Source organism: Sprattus sprattus, assembly GCF_963457725.1.
Source record: "Sprattus sprattus genome assembly, chromosome: 12".
In the NCBI taxonomy this organism is placed as follows: Eukaryota; Metazoa; Chordata; class Actinopteri; order Clupeiformes; family Clupeidae; genus Sprattus; species Sprattus sprattus.
In genome coordinates, this window is record NC_137910.1 from 11,339,549 (window position 1) to 11,358,725 (window position 19,177).

A 19,177-nucleotide genomic window follows, 5' to 3' on the forward strand; every position below is an offset into this window, starting at 1 on the left:
AATATGGAATGATCTTGACAGACACAGATTTGACCTCTTTTTGACACCTTGACAACTTTGGCAGGCCCTATGAGATGTGTGAGAACTTCATGACGATGTCTATCGCTGTCTCTTCCACAGAGTTGTAAACTTTCACATACTATGTAAGATATTATATGAATTCATGGTCTAAGCATGTTATGAATGATGCTGTTTATATTTGCTGTGCCGTATGTGATGAGGTGTGTGTGTTGTGTCTACTCGTGAGGATTCCCATCTGTTTGTGGACACCTGTATTTGGGTAGCTCAACTACAGTAGTAAACTGATACTGGCATTTTGATTGAGCTGTAGTCTCAATTTGCCTGGTTGTGCTGTGTCCTGCAGCTACTGGTCTTTTGGTATGATCCATAGTACTTGGTCAGGATCAACTGGTCTTTTTGTATGGATCCATAGTACTCGGTCAGGATGCAGCTACTGGTCTTTTTGTATGGATCCATAGTACTCGGTCAGGATCTTCCAGGCTTTGGGGGCCATGAAGCCATCAGGGGGATTCTCTCCGCTCCGAGCCAGTTTCCTCATTCGTGTTCCAGAGATGAACTCAAATTCAGCATGTCTAAAGAAGACACACACACACACACACACACACACACACACACACACATAGATCAAGAGGAGTGAGAGGGGGTGATTAGTGTGTGTGTGAGTGTATGTCTCTAGACATGTCTCAAGTCTGAGAGAAAATAATCAGCTCTATGACTAGCTTTCTTTTGTTGAAGTGTATGTATGAGTTTGTGTTTTGATGTGTGTGTCTGTGTGTGAGAGAGAGAGAGAGAGAGAGAAATAAGGAGCATTTTAATTTGGCCTAACCTTTCTTTGTCATAGAAATCCATGGCTTTTTTGGTCTTGTTATAAGCTGCCACTCTGAATGGGATGATCTCCACCAACGTGAGCCCCGGGGCCATGGAGAGGACCTTCCCCCCGTGCGTGGGCTCGTAGATGTCCTGCCCTGACTCGGGATGGGGCATTCCTGCCGGGTCTCTCCCCACAATGTAGAAGTTGGCCCCTGCCACCATCCTTGCACGGCAGTGCCACTGCACCTACAGTGGACATAGGAGGATTTGCACAAATGCACCCAAAGGGCAATTAGCTGCCTCTTCTAATTCTTGATCTAAATTCCTATTTTATTCTCCCCCTTTTTTTCGCAAATGGAGAGTGTGGTCACCCCACCCGGAGTCGACCCGGGTCTACAGAGTGCCAAACATGCACTCTGACCGCAGCGCCAAAGAGCCAGGCTCGATGGCATGGCAGTCTGAACATATACTCATCTGTAGGGACGATCACATCGTCACACCCTTTGTAAAGTACTGTGTCATCTGCACAGGTTCCTGAGTACACAACATGTATAGTTCTCAAATGTTTGCCACCACTGTCTGTCTCTTTGGTAAGAGGTGTCTTCAAGAAACTTTTGAATAGTTTTCAATTGTTATCCCTCTGTACTTTTTATTAGATGTGACTGCGAAATCATCTGGATAAAGATGCAATCACTGCACTTCATCTGAAGGATTATTCCCAGACAAGCATCCCTCATCCGCGGTGACCTTGTCTTACCTCAGTGGGGCCTGCATACATCATGGGCGAAGGGAAGATGGCCACGATGGTGGAGGCGGGGTCGAGCACGCCCTCCTCCAGCACGGCAGCGTGCTGCTTCATGCGCCATGGAAGCGGTACGTCGTCATCTTTGGTCCAGCCGCCCAGTGGATGCAGGAGTAGCACGGGGCGCCGGTAGCCACGCTCCTCGAGTCGCCGCCGCGTGTCCTGCATCAGCAGGGCGTGGCCGTTGTGCACCGGGTTCCGCAGTTGGAATGCAAAGACCGCATCTAAGGTAAAACCCAGGGATAAGTGGGCAGAAATGGGTTTCAACAGACCAAACATGAGCATGTCCGCTATATGGACTGTATAGTACAGAATCCAAAACATACTTTTCCTTTAAACAGTAACAATAAATGAGTAATGCACATAATGTATATGTCATAGCCTTTTATACGTTTGCTGTACGTTTCAAGCGGCCAGACCGCATTGCCAGTCTCTCTCACCTGCTTTCATCTCTTTAAACCTCTGCTTCAGTTCCTTAGGAGTGAGTCGGTATTGGTCCAGACCATCTTGCCATCTAATTCTCTCTAGCACTTCAAGGTCACCACCAACCAGCCAATCTCCACTCTCCAACACCATCTGTCCAAGAAAAGGTGCATGATCATGTTATTCAGACTTGTTATTCACATGGAGTTACTGTGTTTGAGTTTTTATTGAGTATTGAGGTTTCAGTGACAACAATGAAAAAAAACTGCTTTTGAAGTTACAAGAGCCGGACTGACGGAATGGCTGTGCATCACTAGAGCTCGACTGTGGATTTGGTTAAAGATTATTTGTCATGATACTGACAGTGAGCGAAGCGCCTGATGCACAGTGTAACTGATTAACACTCAGGAGTACTCAAAGCCTGAGTGTCAGCTCTGGGTGAATGGGCATGTGACATGACAGAGGTATCTAAGCAACCAGCACCTTTATGTAAGGGTGTTTGGGGCAGGTCGTGCCCCACTGTCGGGCACAGCGTTCCTCCTTGCGGTGCTCGTAGAACTCTGGGTTCCGCAGGATTGCCACCCTGACGCCCTGGAACTCCAACGCCACGGCGGCAGATCCATTCAGCTGCTCTTTTGTCTCCGTGGATACGGGCAGTACAATGGGAATGGAGAAGTTAATCACTCCACCTGAGGAGAGATCACATGCCGTCCATCACAGCTCCGGCTTCACCGCACTCAAATGTAACACAATGCTATAGTCGAATAGTATTGTATAATACTGTATTGTTTGTCATTTTGAAACGGATTAAATCAGGAGGTTTGCAAACAGCCTAATCCCAGTACAAACTTGTGTTGCGCACACACTATTTGTCTTGAGGGTGGTACTTGGGTGTGTTCTTCTTGGTCTGTATTTGCTATATCTTCTAATCCCTACTGTTCTATGGCCTACAGACGGAACAACTGAAAAAGGGGGCAGATGTTTGTTCTTCCATGACTTCCATGTCGCTCATAAAAGCCACGTCGGACCTGATGTTGTAATAAGCCATCCTTAAAAGGATGTTGAGTTTTGTGCGGTACTGATGCTACTGGCTTAGTTTTATGGGCTTATGTTGTGTGTTCACCTTGTAAAATCATACACCGACAGTACTAATGAATTGGTCTTATGTACACACTCTATATCATATGCTGTGATCTATGGCTTCGTTTTCCTTAAAGATGGAACATTGGTGTGGTGGGTTTAGAGGATCAGTAAAGAAATGGGTTTGCTGTTTTCTAAATGTAATCCTGCTCACCTTCCTCTTTGTGTGACAATATAACCAATACAACCATGTTGCAAAGACTAAAGAACACCAGTAAAACTAGAATATGCCCTGTATTGTATGTGTGTCTAAATACCTGGTGGCTTTGTATGTGTTGCATAGGAAAGATGACCTCTATGCTTAGTGCTTAGACTGAGTAAGTGATATTGTGTTTTAGTTGATGAGGGGGATTATTTACCATCTAGCAGGTTATTGAAGTGAAGAACCTGCAGGTATTCTCTCTCCCTCATGAAACCCTTCAGGGGGCTGGCCCAACCCTCGGACAGCACCTGCACCCACTGGAGGTCCAGCTGGAGAGATGGAGGAAGTGTTAGTGATGAAAAAGAGTGTCATTAAAGTGTCAGCAAAGATCCTTTATACTGAGCTTCAAAAAAAAAGATAAGACCCATCACTGTTAGTTCCAGTGAAGTTCAACTGAGCGCAAGAATAAATGTCAAATAGTAAGAATAAAGGTCAAACAGTCATGTTATCAAAGTAACATCAGAAGATAAATGATAAAGCAGGGTCCGTTTGTCCACTACGACACCTCTCTTGAATGCAATCCATACACTGCAACAAGTAGACGATAATGTCTAGGAATCATAAACTCGTCACTAGCCATTTATGTAATCCTGTCAAATATTGACCACTGATTACTGTTGTGTGATAATGAAGGTAGAAAATGGCACAGACCGACACAGTGAGGCATTAAAGTGCAGATGCTGGAAAGGGTCTCTATGGAGACAAGGAAGTTACCTTGTTGATGGTGATAGTGGGCAGTGCACTAGCATTAGACTTGGCCATCTCCAGCATGTTCTCCGGTACAAAGAGTTCGTTAACCTCCCCCACGACCCCACTCGGAACGATACTCTATTTACAGAGAGAGAGAGAGGAAACGGGTTATTACAGTAGATGGACATGACAGATAGTCAGACAGCGTATCATTTGCAATCTGACCCAAAGACATGCAAACTAAATCTAAAAACCAACAAATATACAAAGAAAAACCCTGCAATGTTTTAAGGTTTTTTTTATCTTGTTTTTGAGAACAAACACTACATACTGGTCTTGTAATGCACCTTTAAGGATGCTTCAGGACGACACTATCATGTAAACTATGTATTGTATGTGTTACTGATTGCGGAGGTTAACATTGTGTCGTTTAATCCATACTAACTTGCTCTTTCAAGAGGTCCACCACTTGTTGTATGCACTCATTCACTGTAAGCTCCCCTGTTTTTAGAACTAGGTCAGGTGCATCTGGACGTTCATAGTCAGAATCAATGCCGGTAAAACCTGTGTGAATACAAACAAATGAAAGCCCATGAAGACAATGTACAGACCGTGTTCAACTGTATGCATAACCAAAGGTACAGTTTGTGATTCTGGCCTTTAATATGGTACATGTAGAATTAGCACATAAATCAACAAAAACAATCACAGAACTGACCCTTGACTATGCCTTTAGTCTTAGCATGTAAGTGACCCTACTCATATCCGAGATCATACACTAGATTTGGTTATCAGTATTCCTACTGTAAATGATTTGCACTTAGCTCTATCCGAACATTTCTGTGTTTTTCTTTTGATGAGCTGTTCACTTCAATAAACCCAAACTAACTGTAAATCGTCAATAAGAGGTACATTAACGAAAATAGCATATTAAATATATCAAAGCTAAAATTATTTCTGGTAAACATAAGCGTAGGATGGCTGTATGCAACACACTTTTTTTTCATAAAGACAATACTGAGGTAGTCCATGCAACCCATGTTAAAACTCTTTGCATAAACATGGAGGGGGGAACATTAGTTTCAGTGACCACATCAAAGCCATAACTAAATCAGCATTTTGGCATCTCAAAACATAAGGTCAGAGACTTTGTGTCTAAGCTATTTAAAGAAATGTATTCATGCCTTTGTGTCCTGCAGGGTTGACTATTGAAATGCTCCCCTCACTGTCCTTCAAAAAATAGTCTTTTAGACAGCTACCATTGGCCCACAGTTAGATACAGAGTTGAATTCTACTTATTACTTAATGTCTATAAGTCACTTGAAGGTCTGGGCCCTAAATATATCTCTGAAATGTTTGCTGAATATAAACCTGGTAGGTCTCTTAGATCTGCAGGAGGTGGTCAGCTAGTGGTGCCCACTGCCTTTAATTCATCACTTGAGAGCCATGTGTGAGTTTAAAAGTAATAAAGCGAATATTTGCCCTTTGGTTATACCACTATTACCTTTTTATCTTTGCGCTTCTTTTTATTCTTTATTTTTAAGTGCTGGAAAAGTATTTTTAGCGTTACGTATAAATCACATTGTTACCAACGTTTTAAGTCTCTTAAGCTCACCGTTTAGATCACGTTGAATGACCTCTGTGTTTGATAATGTGCTATATAAATAAACTTGAACTTGAACTTGAACTTGACTTTAGCTATAATACAGATGAATATACATGACATAACCATGACAAGCCTCATGAAAACCCATACTGGCAGAAAGATAAAGGGGGAAAACCCTCTGGAATGTGAGTAGGCAACCTTAGAGGAGAGATGGCCAAAAAGATAAAACCACTGACATGTTAAAGGTACAGGAACACATTAAAGATCAAAGGAACAGCATTATGTCAAGTAGTTGACAGCATCCTTCCCCTGATACTTTAGGATTTACAATGAATTCTTAAGTGGTTAAGGATATATTCAAATATAAATGTATGAAGTAAATGTATGGAGGTACATTTGGAAAGTTAAAGCCCTCACCAATACAACTTTTTAGATTTCCTAAATATTCCTTGAACAAGGCAAGGAACCACTAATTAAACTAAACTAACAAAAATCTAGTATGTGTGTGTGTGTGTGTGTGTGTGTGTGTGTGTGTGTGTGTGTTTGTGTGTGTGTGTGTGTGACATTACCTTTAATTTCTCCAGCACGTGCCTTTTTGTAGAGTCCTTTGACATCACGACTCTCACACACTTCCAGAGGTGCGTTGACAAACACTTCAAAGAAAGGAAGGCCCGCCTTGTCATGAATGCTACGTGCCTCATCACGGTCCTACACAAGGGAGCAAAGGTCAAACAGATAAGACTGGAGATATGGACAGATAGATTATTCACGTCGGTAATCGTACATCTGCAGCAATAAATAATAATGGAGATCAATAAAATCCGCTATTAGCTGACAGAGTTCACAACTATGTCAAATGTGTAAGATATAATTATGGTTTGATCTACAGGTATGTACATAAGATGGAGGCAGGAGCTACGAAATGTATACATTTCGAACTTATGGAAGTCAGACTTCTACAGGCAGATTCTATATTTAATTTTTTATGGTCAGATTCTATATATTAATTTTTATAGTCAGATTCTATATATTGATTTATGTCTGGCATAGAGGAAGATATCTATCTATCTACTGGCATCAGATGGAGGAAATGACTATGTGATGTACATATGTGTTCCCCTGGTGACTGAGGTCAGTCACTGACCTTAGTAAATGGCGAGATGAAGCTGGTGATGCAGACCAGTCCTGCATCAGCAAACAGCTTGGCCACCTCAGCAATGCGACGGATGTTCTCCTCGCGGTCCACGGCACTGAAGCCCAAGTTCTTGTTCATCCCATGACGAATGTTGTCTCCATCCAGGGAATAACACGGGATGCTGTGGGACACCAGGTACTCCTCCAGTGCAAAGCCAACAGTGGTTTTACCAGCACCAGACAGACCTGGGAAAAACAATGACAACTGTGAGTTACAAAAGATACTGCTGTTATTTACTTGAACCAGTCACTTTATGGGAAACAACCAGACCTCATTTACTGGATGATTTGGCCTGGGTGTGGTGCTTGTAACACAAATTCCTTGTATTGGGTGTGGGCTTATATACTGACCAAGTTTTTCAGCAACAACAATTTCTACAGTTAATGTGAACAATTAATCAGAATGGAATGAATCAGAGTGTTCAGAATGGACACTTCGTGTCTCATTAGGTTCAGCTATTATCTCCGCAATTGTGACATTCTTTGCGATGTTCATACCACACAAAAGCAAACCGAACTCATCACATTTGCTACATCAGTCTACATCTGGGCCTGTAAAGCCAGGTGGTTTTATGGTATGGAATGAAGTAGCGTTCAGCGTGATGGGTGTAATTGTATACCTGTCAGCCAGACAGTGCAGCCCCTGAAGCCTCCTCTGGTTCCCACCACCTGGCCTCTCTTGCTGCGGCTCACATGGTGGGCCTGATACACCACGTTTGTGGACCTTTGTGGATTCTAAGGAGAACACATAATACTTTAATAGTGTTTATTAATTGTTTACTTTTTATTTGTGATGCTTTAAAAAAATGTAATTCTTCTATTCAGTGCAAACAGTCACAAATTATTCATTTTTTGTAATATTCCTTAGGATAACATTTTTACCATCTTGAAATACCTTAACACCACTGTACATGGGTAAAAACAATATCAGCTTGTCTTGAATATTCGCAATACATTCGCTTTCAACGCTCATTTCTAGGACTAATCTTTCTTGTCCTTTATTACTTTATTATTGAAGTATTATTATGATTAAAGCATTAGCAAACTCTTGCCTGCACCCTTAGGTAAATACAGCGAGAGTCTTTGCGATTGCCACATGTTTGGATAAGCATCTAGGCCTTTTGTATTTTGTGCATGAGCACAAAGGCTGAAAATACAAAAGAAAGTCATTGTACGTACAGTATGTGTGTGTGTTTCTGTATCTGTACATCGTTCATGCGCCCACAGAAAATGTGTTTTCTTATGGATTCTGTCTGTCATTTCAAAAGGGCTACACCAAACTCTTGACGGATTATATGTTCGGTTAGTTTCCACATAAACTCCTCTTTCCCACTGCTTAGAGTGTCTTCTTAAGGGTATCACACCCACTACTTGGCTCGCTGGCAGAGCCTGGAGTAGGGTGACTGTGTGAAGGCATACTGTTTGGACCATGACGTTGGCCCATGGCTGCTCTGAGAGAGTCGAATGGACAATGTGGTCAGTGTGCTGCAGCTGAGCAGTGATGATGTGGCAGATTCAGTGCCCACTTGCTTTGGAGCCTCCCAGATGCTTTGAAAACACATACACACACACAAACACTCTCTCACACACACACACACACACACACACACACACACACACACACACACACACACACACACACACACACAAACACACACACACAGACACACACACACACACACACTCACTCACACTGACTCTCTCTCACACACACACACACACACATCTGCCTAACCTAACTATCCTCTCTACCCCACCCAAAGGGAATGATACAATGCAAGCTCTTGACATCTCCATCTCGGCCCATCTGCCCCAGACCCAGACCACCAGACGCATGTTTACACGTGTTTAAATTCTATGGCTTCTTTGAATCAACACATCCCAGTGACTAAGGCGGAGTGGTACAAATTAAACATGGGAGTAATCAGAGAGGGGACAACACACTCATCCATTCATTACATTCCCAGACCTGAGCCTGAAAAACTTTGAAAAACTACATTTATCTCAAAAGTAAGGAATGTCTTTTCCATGAGTGTGAACCCGAACTGTGAGACTCCCCGTGGGCCTGCCGCACACTCCAGCTAGTATTTGGAGGGTAGACGTTGGAGGTAAACAAATAGGCCTATTCATTCATTAATTCATTCACAAAGCACTATACTGTGAGCTGGCTACAGCTCAACCACAATCTGTATTCCTCTACAGTGAGCAAGCTACTACTCAACTGAAGTCTCCATTTCTCTATTTCCCCCTGAGTGCATCACTTTTCTAAAATACCCTTTGTGGTATTCAATGTAGTGTATTCTATGTCGTTAATTATATGAAGCGTATTCAATGTAGTGTATGATATGTAGTGTTGTGGTATTCTATGTAGTGTTCCAGTTCAACAAATGTCCTAACCAACAGAGTTTTGCATTGATTGGATCATTTGGAAAGACAATAAGTTAACTAACCTGGGAATTCTTTTAGCATTAGACTGTTTTTAATACATACAGTAGGCCTATAGCCTATCAATAAGAAGAAATATGGATGTAAATCGTTAATGTTTGTTTTGTCAAACGAATTAAATAATCATTATTTAAAAACCGTAAGGAGAGAGTTGTATCTCTTAAATTACAGGACATGATGACTACAGAGGTTTAAGAAACACTTGAAAGAGCCACTTCACACCTGAAAACATAAACAGCTTAAAGTCACAGACAAACTAAACCAGTAGCTTAGAAACAGCACTTTGCATAGCCCATCCATCCTGTCAAACTCAAGACGAATTCGCGAGGGGACATTGATGCAATTAATTAATTAATCATTTAAAAACTTGCTATTTGATTAATAGTTCCAAACAATGGTGTATCCTGAATGCGCGGAGGTGAAGAACTGTAAGCCAGTCTTCTGTACTGTTGCTACAGCATCTATACATTTCTTTCTCAACACAAACAACCATACATATCTGCGGTTACATAACATCTCAAAAGTTTACAGCCAGTTTAAGTTGTCAGAGGAAAATAACAAGCCCGTGTACAAAGGAGCACGGCCCTTGCTTCTAAAAACTTTGTAACATTCTGTAGTCTAATGCATGCTACCTCTTTTAACTAGTAGACATAGCACGAAAAGTCCGGTTATTCGTCTTACCGTGCACTGCTTTTTGTTTCCGGACATCGTGATTTCGCTCGAGTGAGCAGTGGACTCTGGACGCTTGTCTCTTGGGCCGGGACGGGGCAAATCGCTCTGGGCGGGGAGAGTTACGGAGCCGGTGTGAGGAGCTAAAGGGGTCGGGGTTTTTAAGAGTTCCTGAAGACACGTAGCGTTTCCCCGCCCTGCCCCTTTTAGTGCATATCTACATATTGCCATACGATATTGTCCAAAAATCACATCAAGGCTGGATCGACAGTGTCAGTGCAGGGGTGGAGGAAATACGAAACAGAACTCGCAAAGAAACGAGGCGTTGGTGTTAGTTTAACTCATTTTGGTTATACATTCATTCTCCCTATAACGTCTTTCTGAGACAATTTGCCAAAAGGCCTACACTTAATGCAGACGGCAAATGACCACCTGCTGTAGCCCTCAGTCCATCGAACCTTACATCCATTCTCCTCACATGCAGGTGATTCCCTCATAGGCTTCTGCCACCAGAACTCTGATACCTAATTGTGGTAGCCTATCATCATGTGCAGGTCCTTCTTCTTACCTATCCTTATTACATTTGTTTTCTTTCCAGTTAATGTCCGATGAACATCATTTTAATTTACTTCAAGGTCATTGTCAAAGGCATGGGATACAATATCAGATTTCCAGGTCGATTCCCCATTGTAATATTTTTCTAATTGGGAGTGGTGCTCAAAGCATAACAGCAGCAGCATTCACACAGGCAAGCAAGTCTCTTGTAGCAAGGTTGGGCAATGAATCAAACATAGTGCTGTCTTATTTGGCAAGACTTTTACTAAAGGACATTAAGGAAGTTTCATGACACAAAATCCTAAATCTGAGTCTGGTGGAGAGGGAGGTATAGGCTAAATAATCATGTCGATACAATATGTGCCTATAGTTGTGCCTGTATCTTTGTGTTGATAGGAAGTCATGTTTGCATATAGTGGTGACGTGTGGTTAAAAAAACATATAATGTTGACACAATTCCTAGCAAAACACCACTCCAATCCACCACAAAGTCAACCCATCACTCTGGCAGGTCACACACAGTTTTTTGGTCACATCCCTGTAGAAGCTTAGCATAGTTACGCTTGACATCCTCAAACAGTGGCAAATGAGTGTCCGTTTTGGGAAGCATCAAGGGCTGCTCATTGAGTCTAGTCTCAAGCCTGAGGCCTTCAGGACAATCATACAGCACCAGGACTAGGTTGCTAGCATACGGCACTATACGCCCAGAGCGGAAGGCCCTCCCGATCTGTGTGGCAAAGTTAGTGGAGGTCAAAGGGTCGACGTCTTTGAACAGCCCCAAAAGGGTGAGAAGAGGAATCAGCGTCTCTGCATGGCCAACCTGCACCGTCACAGCCTCAGACACCTTGCCAGACCTTAGACAGCAGACAGAGAAAAAATCAGAAAGAGAGAGAGATGGCTCAGCACAACGTATTCCCTAAACGTGAAACATTTCCTGGTGCATTTCTGTGTGAAGATAAGCCATAGGGTTAAACACTTTCTAAAAGAGAAATTGAAGATAGACTTTAGATAGACAACTGAAAACTGAATACCCGGAAAATATGAATACCCTGTTGCCTCCAATACATAAGCAAGAACAATATCATAACTTTTTAGTTAAACAAATGTACACATCCAGTAATTAATGGTGAGCTCCTGTCTGTATATATGCGCACAATTTCTGTCGGAGAGTTGATTTCACAAATGTACCATAGTAGTAATGAATACTGTAATGCATGCTGTAATTACATAGTAGTTCTGAAGCTGAAACGCCATCACTTACCACATAGAATACTTTAGACTTTGTGTAAACATAGTGAAAGTCACTATGACACAGCATTCACCTCTTACGGCTTTCAGATATGCAGGCGTGTGTGTGTGTGCGTGACTTCTGATCTAGATGTGAGCGTGTGAGCTAGCAATTAGTCCTGAAGATGTCTTGATGATGGATATACATTTCATTGAATGACTAAGCACATGTTATGAGACCAGGAGGGTTCCCTAGTATATAACGTACAGGCTAGAAACAATCTGCTGACAGAAACCATCCACACCACACCTCATCAATCACTTGGGTAAGACTTCATGACTAATGGGTTCTTTCAAGGAATTATTGCAGAACTACTACATTGCATTTAAATGAGGTACTGCCCCTTTGCAGGATATGCAGTGCATTAATTATGGTGATAATTAAGATATTATTATATTAGATATACAGTAAAGGCTGTGTAATGAGGCAACGTAATGTTAAATTGCAGACTCTGCAATTCTGGCAAAAGGTTGCTGATATTTTAACTTAGCAGGTAATAAAATTACACCCCTCCCTGAAGCAACTTGCTGATAGGATGGAATTGTTTATGGCTCGTTCGGAGCCACTATGTTTATTCCTAATTAAAAGAATGTTGAATGTGACAAGTATTGGATTAGAACATATTGGATTGGACATGTTTATGGAATAGTATTCTATTGCCTCTCGATTATCAAAGGAGAATGCATTTAGTCTATGAAAAACATGGCAAAAACAAATAGGTACATTTATTTGTATGGTACACTCCTCCTGTGTCACTACTAAAATGAACAGAGACTTGACCTTGGAGCAGACATTGAAAAGAGCGGGCACAAATCGACTGTTCTAACCAGAGCTGTTTAGACAGGGTGAGAAGCGCGCTGTGGTGCTTAATCCTCGTGGTATTTTGACCAGAGCATGTCACAGACATGTCACTGAGACCCCAGGGAGCTTTGTCAACTTGTGGGAAAAGGGTATAATATAAACATAAACACTGTGGATCGTATTAAAAACACTTCAATGATCTTACAAACAAGGGTAATTCTGTAGCCTAATTCTGTTGATGGGAATAAATGAATGGCAGTGATGAGATTAACGACTAATGATACATTGTTGATAATTGTCTAGATATTGGTGTGGGACAGACAGCTGATAAGATACATTTTTCCATTTGAGCTGAGAACATTCTAAATGTACTTTTAGAGGAATCATGGATTCAGCCTCCTCAGGTATATGTAGGAAGGTTTCTCTCAAGGGAACTCGCAAGAGGTTGTTTGGGAAACACACCTAGAAAAGTAAACAGCTTTGTTAAAGGCACCCAGTGCAACTTTCGAGGCTTAAAAATAAACATTCAATTTCTAGTCACACACGTAGTAAGTTTCAATAACTCCTCACCATTACATATCGACATTCAAGGAGCAAAGATGAGACGTCGTTGTGTGGTGAGAACTGATAGAAAATCGATAACAACAACAATCGCCGCCATTTTCTTTATTTTTTGTTACTTACAATAAATAAAGCAGGATTCCAGTCAATGGAAAAATGGCCTCTCCCCACCGGCGATTGTTGTTGTTTACGATTTTCTATCAGTTCTCACCACACAACGACGTCTCATCTTTGCTCCTTGAATGTCGATATGTAATGGTATGGAGTTATTGAAACTTACTACGTGTAAAAAAGACTAGAAATTGAATGTTTATTTTTCATTGAATGTTTATATAAAGTTGCACTGGGTGCCTTTAAGGTATACCTTTCACGTCTTAGAAACACTGTTGTCGGGAAACTAATCCCTGACTGCTCTTTGTGAACATCACTGTCACCAATATGCTAAATATTCTGACTAGTTACACTGCAGCAAGCCAGGCAGTGCTTTGCACAGTCAGTCATTCATGTCAGGCAAAGTGGCACTGAAAACAGTGAACGTAGTCATAACTTAATCTAGCCATAACTGTGCTGATGCTCAATGTCCTGTTTGCTCAGGTGAAAGGCAGCGGTTAACTAAGCCACTGTGCAGGTAATAAGCACTGGCTATATCCTGTTTGTATAGTTAATCTGTGTGAAAGGGGAGTTTGTAGCTAGCACACTACAATACTATTAGCCTATTGTCTATCACTTGTTCCTGATCACATTTTCACTTGCAGAAACAACACAAATATAAAACATTGTGTGAATGCCTGTTACTCTTCACACAAACTCATCATTTGAACTCTGTGTATCTGTGTGTCACGCTTCATAGAAATTCAGTGTCTGGAAAGTGGGACACGTCTTTGTTGTTTATGCAACCTGCGCTGCCTGCGTTCTCCTTGCTGCCCTCCCACTTCTCTGGAAGCCTTTACAGGCTCCAGCAGTCCCTGACACAGGAAAGGTGTCCATTCTTACCCTCCTCACCTCTTCCAGTAACGAACGACAGGATTGTGTTACCTTTCTCACAAAAGCAAGATTAATGTTAAGGAAGAATGAGGTGGTCAAAAAGAACAGCTTTCTCATACACAATGGGAATAGAACCTTGTTTAGCTACCTACCACAAGGACGCTGCAAAAGAATATCATGAGGGCACTGGTTAAATGCAGTCACTCCATGTTAAGTGAGGACATTTTGCTGGGTCTCACCTGCTGTCGTTAGCAGCTTGGTCGAGACGATTGAACAGGTCACGGAAGAGAAAGCAGCTAGATTTGCTGTTGATCTCATGACCATAGCTCTTCTTCCAGTAGTGCTTCAAGTCACCCGCATATTCCATCACCTGCAGGAAAGACAATAATTTAATAATTGGCAAAGGTATTGGTGATCATTTAACACCACACACACAACTGTACATGGCATCAATGAAGCTAAGAAAAGTAGAAATACGAATGAATGTCAATTAATGCAGTTTGTTTTGTCACACTGAGTGGTTGTGGATATAAATAAGCATGTGTGTACTATAGCCGCTACTTCAGGGGCAGCAAAAATTGTATATGCAATTTTTTGTTCCATCAGCCCAAATCTCAGGGAGGATGGAGGGACGGTGTCTCTCGCCCAAACCTAGTGTATAGCTAGTGTGAGTTTATATAATTTTCATGCTCTGTTGCACTCAAGGGTTTCCAACATATGTCTCCCTTCCCTTAATGTGAACCCGAGAGCCACCCACAGGATTAATCCCACTACTTCAGGTTCAGCTCCTGGTGGACATACAGCTGCTTTACTTGGCTAAGACAGTTGACGAAAAGTGACTGTACCTGGGCATCCACATTATCAAACAGTTGGCACCAAGGAGAGTTGATCGTTTTTATGGCAAACTCATAAGCACACAGGTAAAACGCAGCTTCTGCCATATCTGCAACAAGGTAACAACGACAGAATTGTAGAACAATGTAAAGTAGGCACTCTCATAATTTACCCTTCATCTCAATTGTTTGGACAGTGGAGTGTAAATTGAGCAAACAGCACCACCTGCTGTTCAAAGTGTCACACAGAAACTTGTCTGATCCAAAATGGTGACTTTAGGCTTGCAACATATTGGATGTTTCACAAGAGCTTTACTGGAATGCTTGCACCCTTTCCCAAACTCAAAAAAATCAGAGTCTCCCAAATGTCCCTTTTGAGTACCTCCACCCCAAACACCAAACCTGTGTATCAAACACATGTTCTACATTGTACGCAACAAACTCTAACAGTCATCATAATGCAAATGGAGAATAAACTGGAACAGTTTAACAGAGAGAGAGAGAGAAAAGGAAAAAAGGGAAGAGTCCAGACCTCCTGTGATTGCAGGGTAGGGGACCTGCAGCCTATCAGCCATCTTCTCGTAGATCCTCGTCATCTCTGGCCCGCTAAGAAAATGCTCCAATTGCACCACGGCACTCTTGTTTTTGTCCACCTCCACAACAAATCTTTCACACTTTTCGAAGAACCGCATGAGAGCGTCATTCACCTCATAGCCAAAGTCCTCGCCTGTGAAACAAAAGAAGAGTATTTGGGTTCTAGAGCTGTTGTCACAATAATTCTCATATGTTATTAAATTGAACAATTTTCTTCAAAATGTATTTTATTGTTTGAGCAGTTTTTGTTTTGCTTATTCTTGATGGGTCTCCAGTCTGCACTGTAAATATTTGGACACAAAGAAAACAATAAAATAAAAGAACACTTCTTTATAGACTATCTGGCCTCATCTTTCGACTCTACTGCTGGCTATCCCGCCACAGTTATTATTATTATTTAATCATTTCATATGAATAAACATTGCTGCATGAATCAACAACGTCATTATCTGAAGCATCATAATTCACAGGCTGAGTTGAGTATGGGGCATGACAAGATAAGGCTAGTCTACATATTTGTTAGCAAATAACAATTGCAGGCTTCACATTATTTATTGGAATGGGACCAACATGCACCTGCAAATCAGGCTGTTTTCATAGTGTATGCTTGCTGTTCATACCATAAAGGTTTTTCTTTTTTTAACTAATGATATTGTGTGAAACTTTAGCTCCTAAAATTAATGTATCTTCAGGGCTTTAACTTAACTTTTTTTCAGCCATCCCAAAATACTCCTCAAATCGTCCTGAAGTGAATACTGTCCATCCCATTAATCTATGATCTACTAGCCTACTTGCTTTCACCATTATAGGTGGTGTAGGGTTAAGGACTTTATCAGGGTCCCCATTAGCTGATGCAGAACATCAGCTACTCTTCCTGAGGTCCACACAAAACATAAAACATGACAACAGATGAAGCACAAAGAGCACAGAACAGAAATTCAAGACAGTAATAGCCTACTGTGGAGTTGGACCATACTGCAAAATGCTAGTGCTAAGTTATTTTTTCCTATGTTTCTAATGTAGTTAAGAAAGGACACTGGCACTAGTCAGGGCCTTTTGGATTTTTGACCTGACGGCCACCGACTTCCCTCCATTTTCGAAAGAGAGCGGTAGCCTATTCAGTTGGTTGCAATAGGCCTCACCACAACTAAATCCTAGATAGCTACACCTTTAAAGTATATACTATTAATGTTAGATTAACATAAGCCCTAATCACAAAGTACAAATGACTGCTAACAATTGAGAAACTAACCTTTGTCGACATGCCAACGTGCAAGCAATTGTTGAAAAACTTATATAAGTAAAATAACTACTCTACAGACCTAACTAGCCTACTCTACAGACCTAACTAGCCTACTCTACAGACCTATCTCGCTAATAACCGACACAACACAACTACTCGGATCCCGTGATGCATTCCTATTTATTTGGTTAGTAGACATAGGTTTTAGCAGAAGTCAAGTGAGACGGTCATCCTACATTTCTGTCAAAGTCTGAATTCTACAACAGGTTTCCTTTGGTTGCAAGACCTTGACACCAAAAATAAAAAATATCGCTAGTTTGAATATTTGTTAATCAAACAACAAGTAGCACAATATATGTGTCAACCAGTTTCGCAAAATGTGTAGATTTCACACAAAGGCCTACCTTCAATACCAAAAGATTTCTTCAGGCCTCTCTGGAAAGCGATGGTGCTGTTGATACACCTGTGTGTGGAGCTTGTTATGAATTTAATGCGTCCATTTCGGAGATTATGTTCCGTTACCAAAGTTGGGAAAGACTTTGCGAGTCTCATTGCCAAGTTCGCATGGTCCTTCCGTCCATTCTCAACAAGACGACCGTCCATGTCCTCTGTATACCACATCTTCCATTGAGATAGGCCCACTTCCTGAAGCCAGTTTGACGCATTGGATGAGACTAGGTTGTAGAATTCCCTCATCTTCTTGGCATTTTTATTGGTGGGGTCCCGAGTACCGTGACGTATAACAGTTAACAGGTGAATAGCACTACATTCCGCAGAGGGCAAGCGAATTAACGTTTCATTTACTGCGAGTGGGTCATTGATCAAGTATGTGTTGACTTCTTCATAGCGACCTTTCGTGCCAAAATGTGTGGCTATCAAGGGAATATCTTCAAGTAACGGATCAGCATTTTCACTAACACAGCAGGTTAAACTAAAACTCAGATATGCGAGGGCAATTACTCTCGGAATTTTACAAACCATCGCTGCCCTCTGCAAGCAGTATGAGCTCGCTGGCTGTGAGAAACTGACACGTTTCCAATAGCTCGTGTTTACTTCAAAATGCAACCAACCTGAGGTGCGTTCAATTTGGCGAAGTCGTGTTCTTTGTACTTTGTACTTTTGAAATGGTTCAATTTAAACTGCAACCAAACATAGAATCCTGACTCCAAAGTTCAAAGAACATGCGTGCTCAGAGCTGGGGGTAAAGTTTAAATTAGATTATATTTCAGCACTGTTTACATGGACAGCGTCAATTAAATGTAACTTCACTCCTACCGGGGTTATAGTTTTATCTGCGAAATAATACATATAATACTGTTAACTGCCGTTATGTGTCCCCAGAAACACTTCCATATTGTTGTCAGAATTTGCAGCCGTTTCTGTAATTTTTAGGAAGCGAATTGCAAAACGTCGTCTGAAACTCACCAGAGGACCCGATGAAATAAAAGCCAGCGGGCTGTAGGCCCACTGCCCCCACTGGCCTATTGCTATCAGGTCACACAGAAACGCGCAGAGCAGCGAGGCCACAGCAGACAAGAGCATGAGGCGGGCGTTTGGCATTCACACAAAATTGTTGTGCAGAGCTGTGGCTGTGTTTTGTTGTGCTTTAGAACTTTACCTCCGTGAAACAACCAGAAAATAAAGTTATTCCACTGCTTCTCCGCTGTTCTCTCTAATGCGGCTCCCTTTTTTCACTCTCGACCTCGCTGGACCACCACAGGCCTAAGTGACGTGTTGAGCCTTTTTCAAACCATAAAATGAAGATAAAAAAAATGCATTGAATGCACTGTAATAATAATAAGGAGAAGAAGAATAATAAGAAGAAAAAAGCACAGCAAACAACAATATGCTTTGCAAACACTGTAAAGAATGTTGAGTCACTTAAAGAGTCACTTAAGATCCATGCCTATTGGGAAATGAGGTCCAAATGCCTATGAGTCTGTGGGGTTTGTAAAGGAATGCGCCCGAGATGCTTCTTCATAGAGTCATTTCCTGACTCTAAGATTGCATTTTTCAGACCGTCAAATCAAGAGAAAATTAACTCTGTCTCTGTCTCAGCAATACACTTTCGCGAGATCTGGCAACACAGCCTGTCAGTGACCATTGGTGCTGAGTGGAACCAGAGACGGTATTTTTGAACCTATAGGCCACATTTTTCCATCTGATTAGGGACAAAAACAATATTGGCCCAGCACTGAGTTACGCTATTACAATCCTCTGGGACAAACATCAGCGTGAAAGTAAACAGCTTGATTTCGCCACTGACAGGCTCATAATGTTACTATACGAGCATTGTGTGACATCTGACTTGAACCC

At 41.7% G+C, this 19,177-nt stretch overlaps 2 protein-coding genes across 2 annotated transcripts; both read right to left on the reverse strand.

The window, feature by feature from the left end:
* Nucleotides 1-451: 451 nt before the first annotated feature.
* Nucleotides 452-10,041, reverse strand: LOC308373073 (bifunctional 3'-phosphoadenosine 5'-phosphosulfate synthase 2-like; the record flags this gene model as incomplete). The annotated part of the gene is made up of 12 exons (XM_080848477.1): nucleotides 452-593; nucleotides 848-1,077; nucleotides 1,589-1,857; nucleotides 2,074-2,209; nucleotides 2,540-2,745; nucleotides 3,556-3,667; nucleotides 4,113-4,226; nucleotides 4,534-4,652; nucleotides 6,264-6,402; nucleotides 6,839-7,074; nucleotides 7,509-7,623; nucleotides 10,015-10,041. 12 exons carry the CDS (start codon nucleotides 10,039-10,041, stop codon nucleotides 452-454), a joined length of 1,845 nt encoding a protein of 614 aa, XP_080704603.1.
* A 1,015-nt stretch (nucleotides 10,042-11,056) lies between these two features.
* Nucleotides 11,057-17,842, reverse strand: minpp1a (multiple inositol-polyphosphate phosphatase 1a; the record flags this gene model as incomplete). Its single annotated transcript, XM_080848917.1, has 5 exons — nucleotides 11,057-11,411; nucleotides 14,431-14,561; nucleotides 15,037-15,134; nucleotides 15,557-15,751; nucleotides 17,266-17,842. The coding sequence occupies 5 exons, from the start codon at nucleotides 17,840-17,842 to the stop codon at nucleotides 11,057-11,059; spliced, it is 1,356 nt and encodes a 451-aa protein (XP_080705043.1).
* Between the last annotated feature and the right edge of the window lie 1,335 nt (nucleotides 17,843-19,177).